Here is a 25,428-nt window from a genome sequence, read left to right on the forward strand (position 1 = left end):
TTACCATAAAAATAGGACTTAAAATTGAAAGAATCATCTTTTATCTAAAATAAAACAAGTACTTTAAAAGAACACGGTGTGTCCACTTTTCACACTGCCTACTTTTTTAAAACAAAAATATCAAAAATGATTACTTTAGAAATGATAATCAATCATGTGCAGTTTTATTTTCCACTCCAAGCTAAGAACTGTGGCAGGTCCTGGGGTTCAGAGAAGCACGAGAGAGGGACTATGCCAGGGATGGCTTGATCTCCACCAGATTCATCCTCCTGAGCCCCGTGTTGGGTCATTGCTGGCAAGTGATTCCATTTCCCAGGTCTCTGAGTCCAGGTGAGGCCGTGTGACTGGTGCTCACCAGGAATGTGAGTGCAGTGAGGCATGCCACTCCCAGGGCCACACTGTGGACAAGCGGTGTACCTTCTCCATGCTTTATTGCCCTGACTTCGAGTTGTTGGGGGCATGAGATAAAAGCCAGAGTCCCCGAGTCACCACGGGGGAGACCACCCACAGAACACCTGGTATGGAATGTGTGTGAGTAAAGAATAAACTTCTGTTGTGTTCAGCTATGAGATTTCAGGGTTATCTGTTATAGCAGCTAATGTCACTTTAGCTAATGTAGTTTGTGTCTTAGGAGGCTAAGTAGTCTAAATTTGGAAGGCAGATGTAAAAAACAAATAATTATAGATCAAAAGCATTAAAGTGCTATAACAAAGTCATGTATGAATTTGCCTAGAATCAAATGAACTCTGCCTTCAGGCTTTGTGAAGATTTCGTGGAGAAGGTGGCATTGGAATCCAGCCTTGAGGAGAAAGTAATACTCCCAGGGGAAGAAGTGACCTGCTCCAGGTGAAGGGAAAGCACACGATGTCAGGGACGGAGGAACTTCCAGAGTGACTGACCATGGAAGCTGGCTGTGTTGGGAGGTGTGCAAGGTGAAGTGCGGAGAGTGAGCTAGAGCCAGGTAGAGTCCTTGCATGATGTGCAGAATAACCAGATTTTACCCTCAAACTCCTAGGAAGCCATCAAGTATTTTAAAGCAAATGGAAGATGTGTCCAGATGTGTTTTCCATGAAGACAGCTCTGTCAGAAGAGAGGAGGACCACGCTGCCAAGGGATGACTGGCCTCCCTCCGAAGATTGCTGGCTGCTGGAGGAGAGCTACCCAGGGAGAGGAGGATGAGACTGGGCAGGAGGGATGGGGGGAGGGTGATAGAGCCATCCAGTCATCATTCATTCATTCATTCATTTCCCATCTGCCTCCCGAGCTCCTGCCATTTGTCACAGCTGTCTGTGGTTATTTCTGTGGTGAAGAGCAATGAAAAGTCCCTGCCACAGGCAGTTTACGTTCCAGCGAGGGAAGAGCAGCAATGAAGAAGTAAATGAGATGGCTGCTGACTGTGAAAATACCAAAGAGACAACCCAGGTAGTAGGAGGAGAGGGTGACTTTAGATTGTGGGTCAAGGACGACTTCCCTGAGCAAGCAACGTTTGAGCTGAGAGTGGAATGAAAGGTTCCAGCTCTTTGCTAAGCCAAGGGGAGGGTACAGCAGGAAAAGGAACAAGCCAGCGTGCCTGGAGGATGGTTAGAAAGGGGGAGAAAGACCAAGAGAGGAGGATGCAAGGGTGAGAAGGACCAAACCACACAGGCACAAAAGACGTGTGCATTTTATCACACACACAAGGAGAAGCCACAGGCACTATAAGCAGGAGACTGGCGTTACTGATTCCAGCTTTTAAAATGATCCCCTAGCTGCTGTGTGTAGCATGTATAACAAGGTGTCCAGAGAGGAGGCAGGGAGCACAGGGAGAGAGACTGCTAGCCTGGAGGAGAAGGGACGTGTGCTTAGGTTAGAGTGGGGGCAGTAGAGATGGAAGAGGCAGGAAATTCTAGCTGTGTTCCTGAGGACGAACTGATCAGACTTAATTCTAAGTGGATGGAGGAGGAAAAGGGAGGACTCTCTGAGCACACCTGGGCTTTGATGTGAGACTCTGGGCGGACGGTGCTGCCCTGTACCAAATTGAGGAAGGCAGGAGGAGCGACGGGGGTGGCAAGGAGTGGGGAAGAGCTGCACTGCCAAGTGCTGGGCTCGAGCAGTCATAGCCCGGGTGGAGCTGCTAGGTAGGTAGCTAAGGGTGTGAATCCGAAGCACCTGAGAGGGGCTCAGGTTGAAGACACGAAATGCAAAGTCACCATCACGTCCACTGATGTCCACGTGAGAGGACTGGATGAGATCATCCAAGGAGAAACTGTGGACAGAAAATCGATGAAGCCCAAGACAAAACCCTGAGACACTGACCACAGGTGGGGAAGGGCCAACAGTGCTCAGTCACCAGGCGACCGAGAAACGTGTGCCATGAAGCCAAGAGAAGAGCCTGTCTCCCAAAGGAGGGTGAGCCTCCCACAGAACGTCCCCAGGAGGGAGCGATTGGCGAGCAGAGGGTGTCCAGAGGACTGGGCCACATGCAGATCTTCAGTGACCGGCAGGAGCAGTTTCAGTGTGGACATGGAGACGAAAGCCTGATTTGCATAGTTTAAAAATGCGTGAGGGCTGGGTGTGGCGGCTCATGCCTGTAATCCTAGCACTTTGGGAGGCCAAGGCAGAAGGATCATTGAGGTCAGGAGTTCAAGACCAACCTGAGCAAAATTGAGACCCCCGTCTCTACGAAAAATAGAAAAATTAGCCCGCGTGGTGGTGCATGCCTACAGTCCCAGCTACAGAAGAGGCTGGGGCAGGGGGGTCGCTTGAGCCCAGGATTTTGAGGTTGTGGTGAGCTGTGATTGACACCACTGCATTCCATCCCAGGCAACATGGCAAGACCCTGTCTCCAAAAAGAAAAAAAACAAACAAAAAAAAAACCAAAAAGAAGTACGAGAAGCTGGGCATGATGGTGCATGCCTGTAGTCCCAGCTACTCAGGAGGCTGAGGTGGGAGGATTGCTTGAGCCCAGGAGTTTGAAACCAGCCTGGGAAACATAGCAAGATCTTGTCTCTGAAAAAAAAAAAATGCATGAGACAGCAAGTATAGCCCCAGCAGGCTCAGAACTCACTTTCTAACTTTTTGCTGTGAATAGGAGCATAGAAACGAGGTGCCTGCTGGAAGACGGTGGAATTTCACCAGAAGGATTTTTTAAAAAAATAAGTGAAATTCTAAACACGTGGGGGATTAGGGGGCAGAGAGGAGAGATGGAAGCAGCAGGGAGGGTGGTGAACTGAAGGAGAGGAACTGCAGAGAAGGCGAAGTGGGCAGGGCTGGACCACCGCCTGCAGCCAGTCGGGCTGGGCACTGCCTGACACCAGGGGGCACCGCCACGTAGACCGGAATGAGGGGCACTGAGGGACCTGGGGGGATTCCCGCACAAACGGAGGGCTGCGCCCACGCAGAGTGGAGAACTCCCTCCACGGACACAGAGTGTGGGGGACGGGCAATGCTGGAGTTCGACTGCAGACCGGGTATAGGAGAGGGACTCTTCTCATCTCTCAAACAGCAGCACAAAAGGTGCCAGAGACTCAAGAAGAAAAGGTGTGAAGACGGAAAAGCCCATGCCGCGTATTAACAGTAAAGCAGAATCCCCTTGCCAAAACTGTCCATGGCATGGACAGTAACTCTTGTGACCTGTTTCTACTTTGCATTTCCAAACTTCTACACTAAGGAAGGAAGTTCTTCCCCCATAATCTGACATGGGCCATGTCATTCAGACGGATTCTTAGGGGGAGGTCATATTTCCAATCTGTGTGTCAAAACATAACTCTGGACAGTATATTTTGAAGAACTGGTCATACCCCTCATAATTATGCAAAACAGTAGGAAAATATGCTTGGAAAGAAAGAACACTTACCTTATTGGAGAAGCTTATGAGGTTTCTCAACATAAGAACAGAATCAGTCATTTCTTCCTGATTAAGAGAAACAAGCAAAAAAGAGAACAAAAAAAAGAGAGAGAGAGAGGAAAGTTAGCTTATTTGGTTTAAAGTTACAGATTGCTTATGTAGAAATAGAGCAGATTCCATGCTTTTCAGCTGAGAGACTAACTGGAGGCCAGACCTTCTCTAGAGAGACCACACCATGGTCTCCAGTTTTCCTTCTAGTCCAGCATCTCTCCTTGACCTCCCCTAGCCAGCCTCGCCCCGTGCCCCCGCCAAGAAACTTGCACGAGGCAAGAGGAAATAATGGAACAGAGCTCAGTGAAACCTTGGAAAGGGGTCAGAGAGAATGATGGTGGAAGAAAACATATTATTTCAAGTGAAGAATCTTATAATTGTATATGCTCTAGATGTGAATATTCTCTGGCGACGCGTAAGGCAGCAGTTGCAGAAATACTATGAGCAAGGACAGTAATATTTGAATATATGGTCATTTCTGTAGAAGGTGCACATAATCATGAACTTAACTCTCTAGAATATCATTTCTAACAAAATAAAATCAGATAGTATTTACATAATTTTTCCTTACACAAACTTCAACAGAACTCTCTGTAATGACCATTAACTTGCATCAGTCTGTCTTTTATAAACCAGCAGCATTCATTGGTGATGCATATTAGCAGGCTAGACCGACCACAGCCAGGTGTGGGAACCAAGCTGGCTGGCCCTGCCGGCCTCATTCCTTGCCTGTATTCCACAGGCAGGACCACTCGCTGTTGAGGCAACCAGTCACAGGCCCCACTACTTGATGCATACAGGCTTACAGACCCCGAACTCACCCTGCTCTGGGCCATACCTGATCTGCAAAAGCCAATTTGCATACTGAAGAAATTAATGCATCTTGTATTCGTGACCATTGGCCACATGAGGCAGCTGCGTCCTCCTTAGACAAACGACTCAGGATCCCAGTGGCCATGGTGACGTAGTTCCTGATTTCTGTGTGACTCCCCATCAGCTGGAGGACAGACAGGCTGTTCAGGCTGGAATTATATCTGAAGGAGACGCGGAGTTATCATGGTTGTTCCAACACACTGCAAAACTTCTCACCCTGCCTACCAAGAGTGGAATGGGATTTATTGGAAAAATGCTTCGTGGTGGGTCAGGGCAGAAAGAGAATGACACAAAGGAGAGCTGGTCTGTGCAGAGGAAACTCTAAAAAGGCACAGTAAGGCATAATACCAAAATTCTTTTAAAACTCCTTTTATCAGAACTGAAAAAGGCACAAGAAGCCAAACAGATAAGGGTAGAAGCACTGTGGCCCGTGAAGAAGTGTAGTGCAGAGCCAGACAAAGGCAGCACCATGGCACAGCTGGCTGGGGTTTCATAAGCTTCTGAATGACCGAGTTGGCAGTTAGTGGGCATCTGTGCTGTACTCATGGTTTGCTGTAAATTCACAAGTTTATGGCTTCAGATTCCAATAACTAGGTATTTGTTTATTTATTTACAAACAACATACTTCACTTACTTACACTTGAAAAGGCAACATGATATCATGAAAAGAGCCCTGTGCATGCCATCAAAGACCTGTTCCAGCCCTCGCTCTGCAATTTCTTTGCTGTATGATCTCAACAGCATCATTTAACAGAATAACCGGACTTCACTTTCCAAATAAAAATGGAAAGTTTCATCTGAACATTCCACACAGGGTCATTGCAAGAAACAAATACATTAGAAATCATTTTTTAATTAATTAGAAAACGCTTTATGGGCTCTGAACACATATGCTCAAGCATACCGTTGACCAACAAGTGATTTATGCAGACGAGACCCTACAAAACAGGCTAAAGATAAAAACAAACAAATCTGTGCAGAAACACCACAGGTTGCACAGTAAGGGAAAATATACTTTACAAAATTAGTCTTGCCAAGTCAATAAACATATGAACAAGTGACCAAACAAACAAAAACAACGACAGCAAGCCCAGGAAAAGGGGGTAGGCCAGTACCCACAGTGGCTGCAATATATTACCTAAAATCTCTAGTTTTCAGTGAAAGATTTAAGAAACATAAAGTGTGACCTAAATACAGGAAAAATAAGTAGGCAACAGAAAGTGCCTTTGATGGGTCACAAATGTTGGACTTAGCAAAGACTTCAAAGCAGCTGTTATAGATATGTTCAAAGAACTAAAGAAAACCATATTTTTAAAAATTAAAGAAAGGTATAATAATAACTAATCAAATAAAGAATATCAATAAAGAGACAGAAACTATAAATTTATAAGTTATAGAAAAAACCAAATGGAAATCCTTGTACAATAATCAGAATAAAAGAGAAGTTGAAAAGTACATTTGAGAAAAGAATCTGTTACCTTGAAGACAGAGCAATAGAGATTATAAAGAACAGAAAGAAAAAAGTAGGAAGAAAATGAACATCAACTCAGAGAATGTTAGATGTCATTAAGTTCATAAATTATATTTTTCTTTTTCTTTCTTTTCTTAACTTATTTAAAAAGCCATTGCATAAAGTAATATCTATAAAATGGTACTGTTGGGCCTATAAGACAAAGAAAAGTAATTTAACAATAACAACACAAAGAAGGAGGGTGGGAGTGAAGGTATGTGAAAATAAGGAAATGACATTAGATGGTAACTTAAACTCACAGGAAGAAAGAAAACAAACAACAATACTAAATAAAAAGATTCATACATTAAAACACTTCTAAAAATATATTTTTGCTCTCTTTTCTTCTCCAGTTTCTTTAAAAGATAACATTATACAAAACAATAGTTATAACATTGTATTGCTGGGTCTGTAACCTATATACATGTAATATGCATAATAATAGCACAAAAGGGAAGAGAAAATGGATCTATATAGGAGTAAAGTTTCTACATCTTACTGGAAGTAAGTTAATATAAATTTATAGTTGTTTCTAATTAAGATAAGATGTATATTAAGTTAAGATGTATATTGTAAGCCCAAGAGCAACAGCTAAGCAAATACCTACAAAAAATAGTTAAAAATCATTAAAGGAATTAAAATGGTACACTAGAAAATATTCACTTCAGATGAAAGAAGTCAGTAAAGGAGGAACAAAGTAATCACAAGACACGAAGAAGACAGAAGGAAAAAGGTGTACATACATCCAACCATATCAATAATAACATTAAATGTGAATAGACTGTACAATACAATCAAAAGGCAGAAATTGTAAGATTGGATACAAAACAACACGTCTACTGGAGACATATTTTAAGTTCAAGGGTAAAACTAGGTTGAAAGTAAAAGGATGGGAAAAGACATACATGCAAACACTAATCATAAGGCACCTACAGTGGTTATATTTATATCAGAAAAAAATAAATTGAGACAAAAACAGGTAGTAGCAATAAAAAGGGATATTTTCTAATGATAAAATAGGTTAATCCATTAGGTAGATTAAAAAAATTATAAATATACAGGGACCTAACAACAGGTCCCATATACATGAAGCAAAATCTGACAGAATTGAAGGAATGGGTAGAAAATTCAAAAATAATAATACCGTCAGTAAGGGATAGAACAACTAGGCAGGAAATCAAAAAGGATACATAAGACTTGAACAATAATATAAATCAAGTAGACCTAACTGACATCCACAGAACATTTTACCCAGCAAAATCAGATTACACATTCTTCTCAAGTGCACACAGAACATTCTCTAGAATACACCACATACTAGGCCAGTAGAAAAAAATCAGTATGTTTTAAATTATTGCAATCATATAAAGTATATCCTCTGACCATGATGGAATTAAATGAGAAATCAATGACAAAAATAAATTTGGCAAATTCACAAATATGTAAAAATTAAACAACAAACTCCTAAATAACCAATGGTTCAAAAAAGAAATTGCAACAAAAATCACAAAATACATTGAGTAATGAATGATAATACTATTCCAAAATACAATGGGATGCAGCTAAAGCAGTGCTTAAGAGAAATTTATAGTTATAAATGCCTACAAAGAAGATAATACCAAATCAATAACCTAATTTTCCTACCTTAGGAAAAAGAAAAAGAAAAAAAGAGCAAATTAAACCCAGAGCAAGCAGAAGGAAAGGAATACTAAAGATGAGTGCGGCAATGAATGAAATAGAGAATAGAAAAAAACAGAGAAAAATAAATGAAACCAAAAGTTTGTTCTTTGAAAATATCAACAAAACTGACAAATATTTAGCTAGACTGATAAAGAGGGACAGAGAGAAGGTTTAAATTACTAAAATCAGGAATGAAATGAATTATCATTACTGACTACATTAAAATAAAGATTATAAGAAAATATTTTAATTAAAATACTATATATGAAAAAATTAGAGAATGTAGATGAAATGGAAAAAATTCTTATAAAGAAACAAACTACTGAAACTGACTCAAAAAGAAATAGAAAATCTGAATGGTAAAGAGACTGAATTAGTAATTTTAAAATTTCCACCAAAAAAATCCCAAACCCAGATAACATCATTGGTAATTTCTACTGAATATTTATAGAAGAATTAATACCCATCCTTCACAAAATATTTCAAATATCAGAATACAAAGGAACACTTCCAAATTGATTGAGGCCACTATTACCCTGATACCAAAACCAGACAAAGACAACACAGGGAAAGAAAACTACAGGACAATGCCTGCTAGGAATATAGACACAAACATCCTCAATAAAGCACTAGAAACAAAATCCAGCAACAAAGGCAAAAGATATTATACACCATGACCAAATGGAATTTATTCCTGGATTACAAAGGTGACGTAAATCAATCAATTTAATATAACTTGTGTCTTAGTCTGTGCTACTATAATAAAACAGCTGAGACTGGGTAATTTATAAAGAACAGAAATTATTTCTTGCACTGCTGAAGTCTGGGAAGTGCAAGATCAAGGCGCCGGCAGGATCAGTTGTCTGGTGAGGGCTGCTCTCTGCTTCCAGGACGGCACCTGTTGCTGCATCCTCCAGCAGGGATGAACACTGTGTCCTCATGTAGCAGAAGGGGCAGAAGGGCCAAAAGGGGCCTATCAAGTTTTCTCCAGCCCTTTTATAAAGTTACCAATCCTACTTATGAGAGCAGAGCCCTCATGGCCTAATCACCTCCTATAGGCCCCACCTTTTAATACTACTGTTGCATTGGGGATAAAGTTTCAACACGAATTTTGGAAAGGACACAAACATTCAAACCATAGCAAGTTGTTAATAGAAAAAAGGACAAAAACCATATAATCATCTCAATAGACCTAGGAAAAGCATTTGACAAAAACTAATATCATTTCCTAATAAAAAACACTAAAAAAACTAGAAATAGAAGAGAACATCCTCAACCTAATAACGGTTGTCTATGAAAAACCTATAGCTAACACTTATTCTAAGTGGTGAAAGACTGAGTGCTTCCTTCTTAAAGTTTGGAACAAGATCAGCCAGGATTTCCACTCTTGGCCCTTTGTTCAGCATTGAACTGGGCATTCTGGTCTGGATAATCAGGCAAGAAAAAGAAATACAAAGCATCCAGATTGGAAAGAAAGAAGTAAAACTCTCTAGTCCCAGAGGACATGATCATATATATACAAAATCTCATATGTTTGTTAGCCATTCTTATATCTTCTTTTGAAAAATTTCTATTCATGTCGTTTGCCCACTTTTTGATAGGGTTGTTTGATTTTTTCTTGCTGATTTTCCTGAGTTCTAAATAGATTCTTGTTATCAGTCCTTTATCTGATGTTTAGTATGCGAAAAATTTTTCCCATTCTGTAGGCTGTCTGTTTATTCTTGTGACTGTTTCTTTGGCTGTGCAGAAGCTTTTTAATTTAATCAGGTCCCATTCATTTATTTTTGTTGTTGCTGTGATTGCCTTACGGGTCTTCTTCATAAATTCTTTGTCTAGGCCAATGTCTGTAAGAGTCTTTCCTACATTCTCTTCTAGAATTCTAATCGTTTCCCACCTAAGGTTTAAGTCTGTTATCCACCGTGATTTGATTTTTGTGAGAGGTGAAAGCTGTGGGTCCTGTTTCAGTCTTCTACATGTGGCTATCCAGTTTTCCCAGCACCATTCATTGAATAAGGATTCTTGTCCCCAGAGTATGTTTTTGTCTGCTTTGTCAAAGATTAGATGGCTATATGAGGATGGTTTTATATCTGGATTTTCTGTTCTGTTCCACTGGTCTGTGTCCCTGCACTTGTGCCAATACCAAGCAGTTTTAAGAACCACAGCCTTGTAGTATAGTTTGAAGTCTGGCAAATTAATACCTCCCATTTTGTTTTTATTGCTTAAAATTGCTTTTGCTATATGGGGTCTTCTCTGATTCCATACAAACTGTATAATTATTTTTTCTATATCTGTGAAAAATGATGTTGGTAATTAAGGAATGCACTAAAAAGCATTCAGCAGCATTATAGGATTATATAGAGTAATATATAAAATCAATTGTATATCTATGCACTATCAAAAAAAAATCCAAAAATAAAATAAGAAAACACATTTACAGAAAAGAATAAAATGCTCATAAACAAATTGAACAGAATAAATCCCATATTTATGAATTAGAAGACTTGATATTGTTAAAATGGCAATATTCCCAAACTGATCTACATATTCAACAAATCCCTATCAAAACCCCAGCTGGCTTTTGTTTTGTTTTGGTTTGTTTTGTTTCTTCTATCCCCTTCAGTAGTTGTCTAGAGCCCTGGCCTGCCCAGGCTGGAGCTAGGCTGGGGAAGGCAGCCAGCATTGGAGCCATCATGCCAGGCCTATGCTGTTTTGTTTTTGCAGAAATTGACAAGCTGATTCTAAAATACATATGGAAATATGAGGGATCTGAACCAGCCGACCTTGTGAAAGAAGAACAAGTTAGTGGGCTCAGGCTTCTCAGTTTCAAAATTTATTACAAAACTATAGTAATGTAGACAGCGTAGTACTGATATAAGGAGAGACATTTAGATTAATGAAACAGAATTGAGAGTCCAGAAATAAACCCTAACATTTATGGCCAATTGATTTTTGACAAAGGGTCCAAGATAATTCAGTGGGGGAAAATAGTCTTTTCAACAAATGGTGCTTAGGCAACTGGATATCATATGCAGAAAAGGAAGCTGGAGGCCTACTTTACACTACACAAAAAAATTAACTCAAAGTGGATCATAAGCTTAAGTGTAAGAGCTAAAACTATAAAACTCTTAGAAGAAAACACAGGGGTAAATTTTCGTGATCTTGTTCTAAGCAATAATTTCTTAGATAAAATACCAAAAGCACAAGAGATAAAGGAGAAGACAAATAAGTTGGACTCAATCAAAATTAAAAACTTGTGTTCTTCATTGGACAATCAAGAAAGTGAAAAGAGAATAAGAGACAGGGAAAATATTTGCGAATCATGTATCTTGTAAGGGATTTGTATCAAGCATATGTAAAGAACTCTTACAACTCAATTACAAAAAGCCAATAACCCAATTAAAAATGGGCAAAGTTTGTGAAGAAACATTTCTCCAGGGAAGAGGCACAAAGTGCATGAAAAAATACTCAGCTTCATCAATCACTAGGGAAATGCAAATCCAAACCTTAATGAGATGCTACTCCACACCCACTACAACAGCTATAAACAAAAAGATGCCAGTGTTGGTTAGGATGTTGAGAAACTGGAGTCCTCATACATTGTTACTAGGAGTATATAATGGTACAGCTACTTTGGAAAACAGTTTGGCAGTTCCTCAAAATGCTAAAACTAGAGTTACCAGAGACCCAGTGATTTCATTCCTAGTAATCTACCCAAGGAAAATGAAAACACACGTCCACACAAAAACTTGCACATGAATGTTCGTAGCAGTGTGATTTACTATAGCCAAAAAGTAGAAACAACTCACATGTTCATCAATTGATAAATAAACAAAATGTGATATATTCATACAATAAAATATTATTCAGTGATAAAAATGTATGAGGTATAAATTATGCTACCATTAATACATAGATGACACTCAAAGACATTCATATGCCAAGTGAAAAAAGACAGTTACTAAAGATTACATGTTGTACCATCCCATTTACATGAAATTCCCAGAGTAGACAAATCTGTAAACACGGAGTAGATTAGTGGTTGTCTGGGCTGGTAGGAGGGAACTGGATGGTGGGGTTAGGGGAGTGACTGCTAGTGAGTACCAGGGTTTTATGGGATGAAGAAAATGTTCTAAAACTAGATTATGGCGAAGGTTGCACTGAAAGTAAGTGTACTAAAAACCAAGGAATCTTACACTTTAAATGGGTAAACTGTATGGTATATAAATGGTATCTCAATAAAACCATTTTTAAAAAAGAAGTGTTTTACAGGCTCTGAAGCACCTGCACAGACATGAGTTAGCAGGATTGCAGTGGCGAAGCCCTGACTTTTCTTTTGCTTATCCTGAGAAGACGAATTTCTGCCACTCTTTGACACTCACTGACAACCTGGGGGAGAGCTATCTCTTGAGAATACAAACACTGCTCTAGGATGTCCATGTGGTGCTGTGTTACTCACAGGTCCTCGTCCAGGCAGTCACTCCCATGGTAGTGGGGCAGCACGGTCACCACCACAGCGCATGGCTGTACCTTGGAGCCTTTGCCATCCATGATCTCAGTGGAAACCAGCACTGTAAGGGAGAAGTCAGAGGAGGGTCAGCCTGGGTATGCGGCCACAGGGATGCTTCTTCACACACAGGCAGCAAGAGAAGGGCACAGGAGGACGGGCTCGGTCCTGGCACAGCTCAGGATAAGATGACCATGCAAGCTGTTTTCCCTCCCAAGTGCTTACACTGTGGATGGATATCAACAAATCAGTTAACAGACCTTCTGTCGAGCAGATCTATATGCGTAGGAAGGTGATGGATGCTACCAGGGACACCAAAATAAAGCAAGGCATGAGAGTGAAACTTCAGGTTCTTCCACCCTCCTGGGGAGATCTCAACACTGACATAAAATCTCAGCACCAGTACAAGGCAGTGAATTCTGATCAGATGTGGAAGATAGGTGGTGTCTCAAAGAGTTGAGAGGCAGGAGCCAGCCCCTGTGTGCTGAAGAAGCCAGGGAGGGATTCCTTCATTCACGCGCTCGGGCACTCACTCACGGGCCCTGCACTATGGTGTGCGTCAGTGAGCAGGGTTGCCTCTGCCCTCCAGCACCTCCTGGCCTACTGAAATCATGATTAGCATTAAAACAGGGGTCAGGCCTGGGGCCACGAGGAGCCCAGGGAGTGAAACACAAACTGTAATGGGCCATCGAGGATTGGGCAATATTTTACCAAGTTCCACAATGATGTATAGAAATTTAATAGGTCTAGAGAAAAGGTAAAGAAGAATTCTGACTGAGGAGATGTTTTCGTGAACAGACCTAAGACCCGTTTTGGGGACCCAGGAATTCCTTCACGTGACAGGGTCCCAGAGCTGTGGTGAGACCTGAAAATGGGGCTTGAAGTGCAGGTGATGCCACAAGTACAGTCACGTGAACCACGTGGAAGGATCAACACACAGGTGTGCCCTAGGTTCTATATAACCACATCCTCAACCTGAAACCCAGTGCCAAGGACTGGGGACTTACTTTTGGAGGTTGGTGCTTCTCAAGATGTGGCCCAGGGACGTATTTGCATCCCAGGCACTGTGAAGCTTGTCTACAAGCAAATTCCAGGCTCCACCTTTGTCCCAAGATTCTGAGTCAATAGGTATCAGGTGGGTCCCTGGAAGCTGCAATTTTAACAAAACCCCTACTGCAAATGAGGTTGGTGCCACGAATCAAGATAGAGAATCTAAGAAAAGAAGCAGGTCTCAGGCAAGACTTGCCATATTCATTCATGCAGAAAATGGGACAAGAAAAAGTATGTATTAAATATTTATTAGATTGTATTTATTTTGCTTATGTTTACCCTCTTATAAATCTTGAATTCAGATATTCATAATTAACCATATTCATATTGATAATTATAACCAAATATCATGCTTCTGAAGGATTTGAGTAACACCACTAACCCTCACACTGCTCTGGGACATGACCTAAAATTTGGTTCTATCAATTTGTGTTAAAAAATCCTTTCTTCCCACCCAGAGCTGAGGCCCTACCACATAGTCCTTCTACAGGGAAGCCCTGTGGTCTGCGATGCCCTGGTGGACAGAGGTCCCGTTTACCCCACATGCAGCTCTCTGGGCAGGGGCATGCCAGGGCTCAACATAGCCGACTGCCAGGAGAAGGAAGCCCATTTCTGGTTGGGCTTCCTCACCCAAGGGCGTGTCCTGTTCTGACCCAGATGCTAGGATGAGTCCCTGGCTTCTCGTCCAACACCAAGAAGTGGGGATGCTTGGTGTGAGCATCTGTTCTGAGAAAATTCTCAGGAAGACAGAGGGTGAAGGCAATCTTAGTGTTTAAGGATTTATGGAGGTAGAACCTACCTTATTCCATTCAAACAACATCTACCATGTTAGTTAGTCTTAATGCTTGACGTCAAGAAACCTCAAGATCAGACGCGAGTACAAAGTCTTTGTGATACAAAGCAGGGCATGATTACAAAGGGACTGAAATGCCCTGCACAGAAGTTTTGCTCAATTTAATTGACTTGAATCTAGAAGAAGGTCCAAGTGTTTCTAATTGGAGGTGACAGGCAAAGTTTCATGAAGAAGGTTTCATTTTAGTTGGGCTTAAAGCAAAGGTGAAATTTAAATAAATCATGTGGATGAACTAGTTCAGACTTCAAGCTGAAATAATCTAACCAGCCCAAATCCAAGAAACTTCTAGAACAGAGATTCTCAACCTTGCCTGCACATTGGAATCATCCAGAAGTTTAATGAATAAACAAAAACTAAAAAGCCACCCCTAGAGATTCTGATTTAACCAGCCTGGGTTGTGCATGTCGAGATGCCTCCCTAAATGGCTGTGTCTCCCATATGCTCGGGTGAGGCCAGTTCCCAAGCGCCGGTCTAGAACCGCACACGACCGCAGGACAGCGTCAGAGCAGAAAGCTGCTGGCACCATGGGATTCATTGTGTTCTGAGGTTGCAACTTGCTAACTCAACATTTGTTTACCCCACACTTTCTTCTTTGGGGGAGTACTTGATTTGGTTTCATCTATAATACATGTAAGTTTCATCAGATGTGACCTATTTTATTAGTAAATAAGAGATATTTTGGTCTTAAATATTTAATTCATATAAAAAAACATTGTTCGGCATTTAATCATTTACATTATGTTTCAGTTAAAACTGAAATAGGATAGATAGGATAGACAAAACTAATTTATTGATAATATTACTAATGTTCTTTCTGCACTAAATGGTATATAATCAACCTAAACTAAAAGCATTAAACTTATCAAAGTGAACAAATAATTGTATTTTTTAGACATGGTTTTAATAACTTTTAGTTTTTGGAAACCGGGAATAAAGGTTTAGAACCCCATGTGAGCACAGCCAGTGACCCCAACTGGCACCACGACTTACCTTTGTAATTGTCCGAGGGATCCCCAGCTGGCAGAGAAAAATAATACTGGGCATCTCTTCCGTGGTATAAAGTGTGTTTAGAGGTGTTTCCAATCTGGTAGCTAAATTCATAGTGAAAGTCCTGTGATCCAGTCCACGGGGAACAAAAAATAGTACAGATGGACACACTGTTAATGACATCACCAATAAGTATGCACACACCTGCAGCCTTCACTGCACCTGAGGGAATTGTTTACAGCCAGGAACAAGGTAAATAATAACTAAGCGGTGTCCCCAGCTACACAGCCCCCTCAAGGGGCCTCTCCCACCCTCCAGGGATCCTTGCCATGAGCCCAAAGGGCTTCTCACGCAGCTCCGGGAGCCCTCTCTTGGTCTGTTTGCTCTCCTTTCCCTGGGACCTCCCGGCAGGCAGAAGTCAGAGTGAAGGGGACCTGGCTGCACCCTTGCTCCCCACTGCTGGGTATGACGTAGACTCAAGGAGCTGGGGTGGGGCGTGTTCTTGCTGGTGTTTGAAGCAGAACTGGGCCTTGAGGGAGGGCCCCTCCTGAGAACAAGGGCAGCTTCTGAGAGAAGGAGTGACATGGGCAGGACAAAACGGCAGGGACAGGCTGGTGTCCATGCTGAGAGGATGAGAGGATGAGAGGGCAGTGCCAGGGTCTCAATGGCACAGCCTCCTGCCCTGCCCACCACCCAACCTCAGGAGGAAGCAACTGCCTCTTTAGAGCCATCCTGTCATTTCATCCTGGCAAGACCCTGAGCAAAACAATCCCAGTGGTCTTCTCCATTGCCCAAACAAGGAGAGTGCAGTTAAGTCTGAGTTAGAGATGCGCCCTGGGTAAGGGGTGGTCAGCTGCTCACTTTGGGTCACCGGCCCGCCAGCTTCTCGAGGGCAGCATTGACTGAGGCCCCTCCTCTGACCAGGCTGCAGGGCAGTGCGGCCCCTTGACGTCTCCTGGTGAGTGGGTCCTCATCTCCAGAACCGGGGCCACTCTGCATTCCTCTCATTAGTGGGTGGGGGACCCTGTTCATGCCTAAGCAACCTCACAACACTCAACTGCAGCCAAAGTCCTGCACAAGTGGGAAGGACGACACTGCATTTCTACTGCACTTCCTGCAGAGAGCTGCTGCGACTTCCACTTGCCGCTGTCTTGGGTCTCTCAGGACAGACGTGGGTTGTCCACCTACCGGTTTTCGTGACATGCAGAAGACACTGAAGACAGTGTGCGCCTCCAGACCACGGTGGGGCTGAACCTGGCAGGCCACGTCCCCTGGCGCTCGGTTGACGGTCAAGTACAGCTGAGCTTTACCTAGTAAGCTGTGCTCTGAAGCTAAAGAGAAGGATGAACAGAGACGTCACCCATGATGGAGAATTACGGTAGCGTAGGATTAAGTCTTTACAGCATGGGCCTTATAAGCAGGGGTTCAAAGTGGGTCCCCAGACCAGCAGTGTCAGCATCACCTGGGAACTTGTTAGAAATGCAGATTCTCAGGCCCCCCACACCTGCAGACTCAGCAATCTGAGTGTTAACATGCCCTTCAGGGGATTCTGTGTACTGGGGTTTGAGAACCACTGCCCACAGCACTCACTAATATAACACTTACTGGGTGCTTCCTAGGTGGGGCAGGCACAGTTCTAAGCCCTGGGGAGATAAAAGGGGACCAGACAGACCAATTCCCTACCTGGGAGTCAGATGACGATGACCCTGACAAAAACCAAACTCTAAGGGGGAGAAAACACGAATGGACACATCGGCCCAGCAAACCAAACTTTCTCCATTCTCCTGGATTCTCTTCAAGCCTTAGCCATATACACACATAAGAATAGCTTAGCTGAATTTACAGCACTGATAGAATTTTATATTTTCCTTTAATTAACTATTAATATCATAAGTGTTTCCCATGTTGCCATATAGTGTCCGAAATCACTGTTGTAAACAGCTGCATAAGATTCCACTGAGTAGATATACCCCAGTATGCATAACTACTATTCCTCACTGATTTTCTGTATTTCCCATTTTCTGCTATTATGGGTCACCCTATAATGATTACTCTCATAATAAAGGTTTTTAACATTTAATGGGTAATGTCTTTCTTGAGATGAATTTTAGGAGTGAGATTTACATGTCAAATTATTTAAGATCTTGATAATGATAATGATCATCGTCATAACAGCAGGTATCGTTTATGGAGCCTCTGCTAACACCAGGTGCTGTGCTAGATACTGTTCACATATTATCTTATTTAGTAGTCACATCAACCATGGAAGACAGAGTCTATAACAAAGGTAAACTGCAAGAGGAAAGAGTAACTAATTCTGTCCAGCTGACCAGGAAAATCTCCACCAAAGAAGACACATGTGAGTGAGCAGTCTTGGGGTAAGAGTTGTGTACTGGGGCTAGGAAGAGATGAGAAGAGACCAGGAGAAGAGAATGGGCATTCCAGCTGAAATAGCCGTGGGGGAAGGCTTAGAGGCAAGAAGTGGGCTGGTGTGATCAGAAGAGCACAGGAGGAGAGGGCGGTGGCCAGGGAGGTGTGCAAGGCAGGGGGAGAAGAGGCCAAGCTCGCCCCTGGTGGCCAGCCGAGGACACCAACCGGCACTGTGGGCAGGGAGAGACTCTCAGGCATCCCCTGCACCAGTAAGGAATGTGGCGCATCTAAGAGAACGGTCGTTGGACTTATCGCTTGGACAAATTTCAGAGGCGAAAGAGAGAGATGTCCAGCTGAAGGCAAAAGGTATTTACTGAAACAAAAGCAAACACTGGCCCCTTGTGCCAAAAGCAGAGGCCCAGGGCTTCGTTGCTATGTGTGGCTGTGTAAGGGACAAGCGGAGGTTACAGAAACAGTGCGAGTCTCATGGAGCCCCATCCACCAAGTTCTCAGAAGAAAGTTAACCTCATTATATTTTCCTTTAATTAACTGTATTAATATCATAAGTGTTTCCCATGTTGCCATATAGTGTCCAAAATCACTGTTGTAAACAGCTGCATAAGATTCCACTGAGTAGATATACCCCAGTATGCATATGTCCTCCTTGGGTGACAAGAAAGTTAACACAGGATGCAAGATGCATCCTGTGTTCATGCATGATGTAAAAATGTGGATGTTGAACCAAACCTATCTGTAGATTATTGTACCCTCTGTGCTCGTTATATAGAACTAAAAACCTCTAGAAATGGGGGAAAACGTCTAGAAGTTACCCAAAAATATGATCTCAGATTGAGTCATGGAAATGCAAAAAGGAATGTGGAGCACTGGAAAGAGTAAGGGTGTGGGTGAATTTAAACAGCTACTGACTGCACGGAGCAACAGCAGTGACACCTTGTTGGGGTTTAAATAGAGAGATTATGGATTGATTTTCAGGCCAGCAATCACTCACCCAGTTGTCTGGCATAAATAAAACACACGTGAAGAACTGAAGAAAAAAGGAATCGCGCAGCCTCTACCCTGATCTAAAAGTGCACCCAATTCCCTAGGGCAGAGCAAATTCGCAGACACAGAAGGCCCCTAATATAACTGGTAGCAACATGTGGTGAAGTGAGTTGGGACACAGGAGCAAGAGCCTGTGGGGGTCAGAGTGACTGTCATTTCCAGGGGAAAAAACCATGAATACAACTAAAGCCCTCATGGTTCCCCCACACCAAATCCAACTGCCAGCGTCACATACCCACAGACACCTGCAGGACGTACGTCTCCCCGCTGCTCAGTGAGTACGGCTTGATTGTCACCGTTCGTTCTGTGATACCTACAGAAAAGGACATGGCCGCATGGAAATGATGGTCAGTGGGCTCTGAGAAACAGGAGGGCAAACGGAGTCCCGGGCACAGGGCCTGCCCTCACCCCAGGCTGGTCATCCCTGGCTCAGAGATGACAGTAATCTCCCAAGCAACACGCAAATGCTGGGAAGATCTTATTTCGTGCGTTTATAATTAGGTTCAGTATTTAATTTGGCTGTTTCATAAATTCGGTTTATCCATAAAGTGTAATTAAGGTGTTTAAAAGCAATTTTTAAGTCTTCGCAGAATATTGGTTACAAAAAATTCTCAATCTGGGTGTAACTGCTGACCGTGGGGAGGGACTGCTTCCTTAGCAGGCTGACCCGCACCACTTGCCCTGAAAAGAGGGAAAGGCAGGACACGAGACTGACGATCTAAACCAGGACAGTTTTTAGACATCACAATTTTAAAATGGTACTTCCTGAAATGTTTTAAGGAAAGAGTCAGGAGGAAATCATCTAAAAATAGTGTGAAATCCAGAGCCTCCCCAAGAGGTAGGTAGGGGCGACAAAATCACATGCATCACTATGAAAATTGAGCAAAATCAGCACATTTGTGCTGGGATAATCAGTTAAAAATTTAACTTCTCTTTAGGAACAGCTTCATTTTGATCAATTCATGTCAATGGCTCATCCAGCCTACAACAGGCCGTAACAGAAATGTGTACACAAGGCTGTGTGGGCGCAGAGCACGCCTCAGCTTGGCAGTGCCTGTCTTCCACTTTTGGCCTGCAAACATGGAGCTCCTGGTAGCAACAGATGCTAACTCTGCCTTTGGTAAAAGAGCCTCAGGCTGATGTTCACAGGGGGATAAGCACAAGTAGAAAGAGTAAGACAATTCCGAATATTAGTACTTATCTATTACAATGAAAAGTTATAGAAGAAATTGAGGGCTGAGATTCAAAACCTTCTGAAACAGCTGCAAATTGCAAGATACAAAGAGGGCATTCATACCTGAGGAGGTGTAGCCTTGGAAAACAGCTCGGCCCACCAGGGCCTTGGGCCAGTCAATCAGGAGGACAGGCACAGCTCTGTCCTCGGGGAGGGAGGGGCCCACCAGGTTGTCCCCCTCGCCGGGGCTCTCCTCCTCGGCACTCAAACTCGGTCCTGATCCTGGAAGGCTGCTGTGGTTCCCTGAGGAGACAAACCAAGCCACCGAGTGTTAAAGAGAAAAAGTCACAATGATCTTAAAGCATTAATGATCCAATGTTGATATCAATAATTATTTCTACTATTGCTGGACACTGCATATCTAAAATAATGTCTTCATCAACTAAACATAGTCAAGAGATGTACTTTGTTATCATGTAATTAGTGGTCTCACAGCATCTTCCTTCCTTCCTTCCCTCCCTCCTTCCTTCCTTCCTTCCCTCCTTCCCTCCCTCCCTCCCTCCTTCCTTCCTTCCTTCATTTGTTCAGCAAGTATTTATTATGGTCCACTAAGTCCAGGTGCTAGTCTAGCAACAGGAGATACGGCGCGAACCAGATCAATGGAGTCCTTGCCATCCGTAATTCAGTAGGGAGGAAGTCAGAAAAATAAACAAGAAAACACATAGACAAAAACAGGCGGAGGTCAGTGTAACGCAGGGTGTGTGCGGGGCGGGGAGAGGGGGTCCTTTTGGGAGGGAGGTCGGGGAGGTCCTCTCTAAGGAGTGGCTTTAGGACAGACTCCAAGGAGCCCTTTGAAGATCTGACAGAAGTTTCCAGGTTAAGCACAAACAAAATGCTGTGGGAATGCCCGTCTGTGGTGTCTGCAGGAAGGGAGTAGGGGCAGGCGGTGGGAAGTGAGGATGGCGGCACTGCCAGGGGCCACATCGTGCTTGCCCCAAGTCCCAAGTGGGGTGGGAGGTGCAGAGGGACAGGTCAGGGGCGTGACCACAGCCCGGTCTGTGGTCAGGGAAGCACTCTGGCTGTTGTGCATTGAAATGACCGTGAGCAGCAAGAAGAGAAGGAGAGAGACAAGTTAAGGGACTACTGCACTGCTCAGGCAGGAGCGGATGGCCGGACTGGCATAGGGTAAGGAGGCTACTTGAAGACTCCAAATAAAGGTCACTGAAACAAGATATAATCATAAAACAGGTAAATGTAGAGGGGTTAGAATTACCTGTGTCAGGAAGAGTAATTTATGAATGCAATATAAAGACAGATCTGTTCATTCATTCAATCTTATTTATCAAGTACCTATTGTGAGTCCCTAAAGCAGATATTCATGTGCATTGTAAATACTTTTTAATTTTCTATATATTATGATGTTTTGATACACTTAAAAAAAAAAATCTCTGGCCAAGGAGAGACTGCCCTTCCTGAGGCTGGAGCGAACTCAGTTCTCAGAGATATAAAGGGATACCTACCCAGAGCCCACCTCCTCTACCCCAGGAGGCAGCCTTCCTCTGCCTTAATCATCCCAGGCAACTAGGAACCACCCCCAGAGCCCAGAGCTAGACAGAAGTTATTCAAACTAGCAGATCCTAAACTGTTCACCCAGCCCTGCCCTGGCCCAGCCTTGCCCATGCCGGGGAGACCCCAATAAAGGCTGTGACCTGAGCCTTCTCCTGCTCCTGCCTTCCACTTCATGACCACCTGAGGCTTCCCCACGTGGCCCTGCGTGGCCTGAGAACCTCCTGTCTAGGACCCGGGAGTAGAGTAAACTTTGTTTTCCTCTCCTCTGTCTCCTCTGTGGCTGCCCCGACTGACCGTCTCATGCAAGAACACGGAACAGTGTGACAGACAGCAAGGACTGTGGAGAGGGCTGTGAAGCCGCGCGGTTGGAGGCAGCTAAGGATTGTCGAAGGAAGCACTGCAGCAAATCACAGGAATAAATCGTCCGCTCTTCCTCCATCTAGCCAGTCGATAATAAATCATTCACTCATCATCTATCTATTCATTTGACCAATAAATCATTTACTTATTCACTTGATAGACAGACAAACCATTCACTGATCATCTATGCATTCTACAAGGTGCTCCCTGAGTGCCAGTGTGCCGGCCACTGTGATGTATGTGGGGACGGACACAGGCATAAAGTAGCCCTGGAAACCTTCCTCAAAGGTCTCAGAGTAGAAGAGACAGATGCAGCCAGAGTTGGTGGGTGGGGGGTGCCACACGCTTTACGTAGGTGGGATAAACACACTGGGTGAGCCGTGGTGGGTCATGACAAGACAGGTCTGAGAATTCTCAGAGATGGGGAATCGAACCAGACCTGGAAGGAGGAAGCCCACCAAGCAGATGACCTGGGAAGGACACGGAGGGAGGTATTTTTGGCAGATGGCACCCCATGACCAAGGCATGGAAGAGCTGGAATGCCCACCCTGGTGCCTGGGACGACTCTTAAGTTTTTGGAGCAATGGGTCCAATAAGGGCAGAAAGAAGAGAGCTGGAAATAGAGGTTTGGGTCAGACTGTGCCACGCAAAGGAGTTCGAAGTCTTCCCGATGACTCTGCAGAGCCCTCCAAGGCCTCCATGTGAGGGAGCAGCACGGTAAATCAGATTTCAGAAAAGCGTGTGGAGGGGAGACAGGAGTGAGTCCCACGTGGACCCGGGAGCTCCAGGGGAGAGGTAACAATCGCAGAATCGTAGTCACCTGGCTGTCTTCCTTCGGACGGTATTGCTTCTTGGATATCACTGTAATAGGCTTCAAAATCTAAATGAAAGGACAAAATCATAATGATGCCTTTAAAATCACAGATACCAACTCTGCGGATGGGTCACGCAGCAGCTAGCCTACTTCTAGAGTCGTCCACTGCTTTGTGGCTTACAAAGTACCCTCAGGGGCGGGGCTCACTCCACCTCATCACAGCTGGACAGGGAGGAGCTGGAGCAGGAGTGTGGTTTCCAGGAACGGCCTGGCTGGGGAGTGGAGGGCCCAGGCTCCCACTCCACTCCCTGCCGCCACACCCAGCATCCTGTCGTCCTCTCTTTAAATGAGTCTTCTGTTCTTTTAGAGAGACTGTCTCGCCCTTTTCTCTTACAAGGAGAGAGATAGACATAAGAATGTCCTAAAGCAAATGTCGCTTTCTGTGCCCCGGCCCTCCTCTTCTGAAGGCTGAGGGGCTCACGGGGTCCCCCCTGGCAGCCAGCCCAGGGCCCAGAGTGTGGCGGTGCTGGCAAGGGCCTGCAGGGCCCGGGTGTGAGCAACAAAACCAACCGGCCTCGCCCGTGAGGAATAGAGAGGGGTGGGCAGGTACCAGGCTACAGCTTGTCTCACTAACAGCTGCCTTTTCTCTCCTTTTCTGAGCACCAAAATAGCTCCCGTCCAGCCTGAAACCCAACGATAAGGTGAAGCAATCGATCACTAGGGCAGGGGAGGAGGATGAGGAAGCTGACGTGGAGTGAACGCTGCCTGCAGCCCAGATACTGCACACACGGGACCCCAGTGCACCCTCAGAACCTGCCTGGGCTCGTCATCGTCCCAGTTCAGAGGTGAGGACCCCGAGACTCAATGAGCGTAGCACAGTTAGCAAGTGGTGGGTGCGAGCTCGGCAGTCTCTGACTTAAAGGCCGTGCAGATGTGATCTCACACCTGACCCCCCAGATTCCTGCTTCCAAAGGTAACTTGGGGGCCCAGACAAGAAGGATGATGTGCAGGGAAGGGGCCACTTACCAGAGAGGTGAGGGGCAGGGCTGGTTGGGGGCCAACTTCTCTCAGAGGGGCTGGTCATCAGGGATCCCTCGCCCTGTGATCCTGGCTCTGGGTCTGGTGGTCCTTCCTTGGGGGCCTCCCCAGGGACCTTGGAGTCTCCAGTAGCAGGAATCCGGGGGGCACCAGCTGTGGGTTCTGTGGAGGTTCTCCCCGGAGCTGAAAGGACAGGCCTGCCCAGGGTCTCTGGTGACGACTCCCGTGAGAACAGTGTGGTGGTCACATCGGGATCTGCCGGGCTGGGCTCAGCGGACAGCGGGCTTGGCTCTGGTAACTTCAGAATGGCACCAAGTCCCAAGGAGCCCAGCAGCCCTGCAGCTCTGCAAAAGGGAACTTCAGCAAACATTTGACAGTGTTAAAATTTTGGACCCCAAATAAAAATCATTTGCTTATAAAAAGCCTACAGATTATACAAGGATTCTTTGTTATACATAAAATTTTATATATATATATATATATATGTATATGTATATATAAAGACCCTAGAGAAAGGGTCTCAGTCTGTCACCAAGACTGGAGTGCAGCGGCACGATCAAAGCTCACTGCAACCTCGAATGCCTGGGCTCAAACGATCTTCCCACTTAGCCTCCTGTGAGCAGAGACAGGCGTGAGCCACCACACCTAGTGAGGATGCTCTGTTTCAAGTAAATCTGATGTGAACCTGAAAACCTACACTTACGAGATAAAGGGTGTGAGTGTGGTTTTTGCCTGGTGGCGTGTTGGCCAACAGTAGGGAGCAAACATACATAAATGGAACACAGAATTCACTGCCATTTCTCCTGGCATTTGCTCTTCCCAGTCCGAGGGGGGTTGCCAAATGCTGTGCACCCCTGGCATGGGTTAGTCGTGTGTCTTCAGGAAACAATGGGGCACATGGAGTTTCTCTTAATCCTTACTCTCCTACCTATCAGTAAGCATCTAGTCTAACAATTCTAAAAATTGTTGTTAGAATTTATCATAAAGGGTCAATAGCAAAGAAAAAAAATGCCATGAACATACAAATGACCCCTGGATAACATCAGCTTTTACTTGCGACCACAGGAGAGCCAGATTCTTCGACACAGGTCAATGCAGGGGGCATCATTCACTTTGCTGGAAAGTTCAACCACTGAATGTGTTTCCTTTGCAACCTCTTCTAATCTATTCAGCCTGGGCTTTGATTCAGGAAAATTCAATTTACCTAAAAGAATTTGGGAATGCCTCTCTTGCAAAGAAAGGCACAATTGCGCTCTATGTCTTGATGTCCCCTGGCTGCCGAGGCCGGCTGTACTCAGAGCTCTGCTCAGGGAAGCTGTGTATGGCCTCACTGAGTGGACTGAAAACAGAAGTGTGAAGGTCAGTGGGGCTCAGCACCGGCTTTGCTGCAGGAAGGAACAGAGACCCTCTGTTTGCCGGTCAAAGCCACCTCTCTGATCTCAAATATCACCAAGTGAAGACTCTGTCTCGCTCCTGGCTCATGCCTGAGGGCCCCACAGCACCTGCAGTTGCGTCACTAGTGCCCCACGTGCTCTGGCACGTGGCTGTACTCAGCCCTGCCACCACGCCGTGGGGTAGCACGATCCCCAACTCCACCCAGGAAAACTGCATCTCAGAGAGCTGCCTAAGTCACCAGCTGGCAGCGTGGAGGGAGGACGGGCACAGGCCTTCTGCCCTGGTCCCTCTGCTCGCCCCCTGCACCACGCA

At 44.5% G+C, this 25,428-nt stretch overlaps 1 protein-coding gene across 1 annotated transcript in view; it reads right to left on the minus strand.

Annotated features, from left to right (window-relative positions):
- Positions 1-25,428, minus strand: part of PKD1L1 (polycystin 1 like 1, transient receptor potential channel interacting) — a 130,236-nt gene that overhangs the window by 65,056 nt on the left and 39,752 nt on the right. The window contains exons 22-30 of the mRNA XM_045564209.1: positions 23,710-24,078; positions 22,690-22,749; positions 20,064-20,243; positions 19,002-19,079; positions 16,523-16,665; positions 15,338-15,458; positions 12,397-12,508; positions 4,716-4,911; positions 3,836-3,892 (exon numbers count right to left, since the gene is read on the minus strand). Coding sequence (XP_045420165.1) covers positions 3,836-3,892; positions 4,716-4,911; positions 12,397-12,508; positions 15,338-15,458; positions 16,523-16,665; positions 19,002-19,079; positions 20,064-20,243; positions 22,690-22,749; positions 23,710-24,078 — 1,316 coding nt within the window. The remainder of the gene's footprint in view (positions 1-3,835; positions 3,893-4,715; positions 4,912-12,396; positions 12,509-15,337; positions 15,459-16,522; positions 16,666-19,001; positions 19,080-20,063; positions 20,244-22,689; positions 22,750-23,709; positions 24,079-25,428) is intronic.

This window comes from Lemur catta, chromosome 11 (assembly GCF_020740605.2).
Source record: "Lemur catta isolate mLemCat1 chromosome 11, mLemCat1.pri, whole genome shotgun sequence".
Lineage (NCBI taxonomy): Eukaryota > Metazoa > Chordata > Mammalia > Primates > Lemuridae > Lemur > Lemur catta.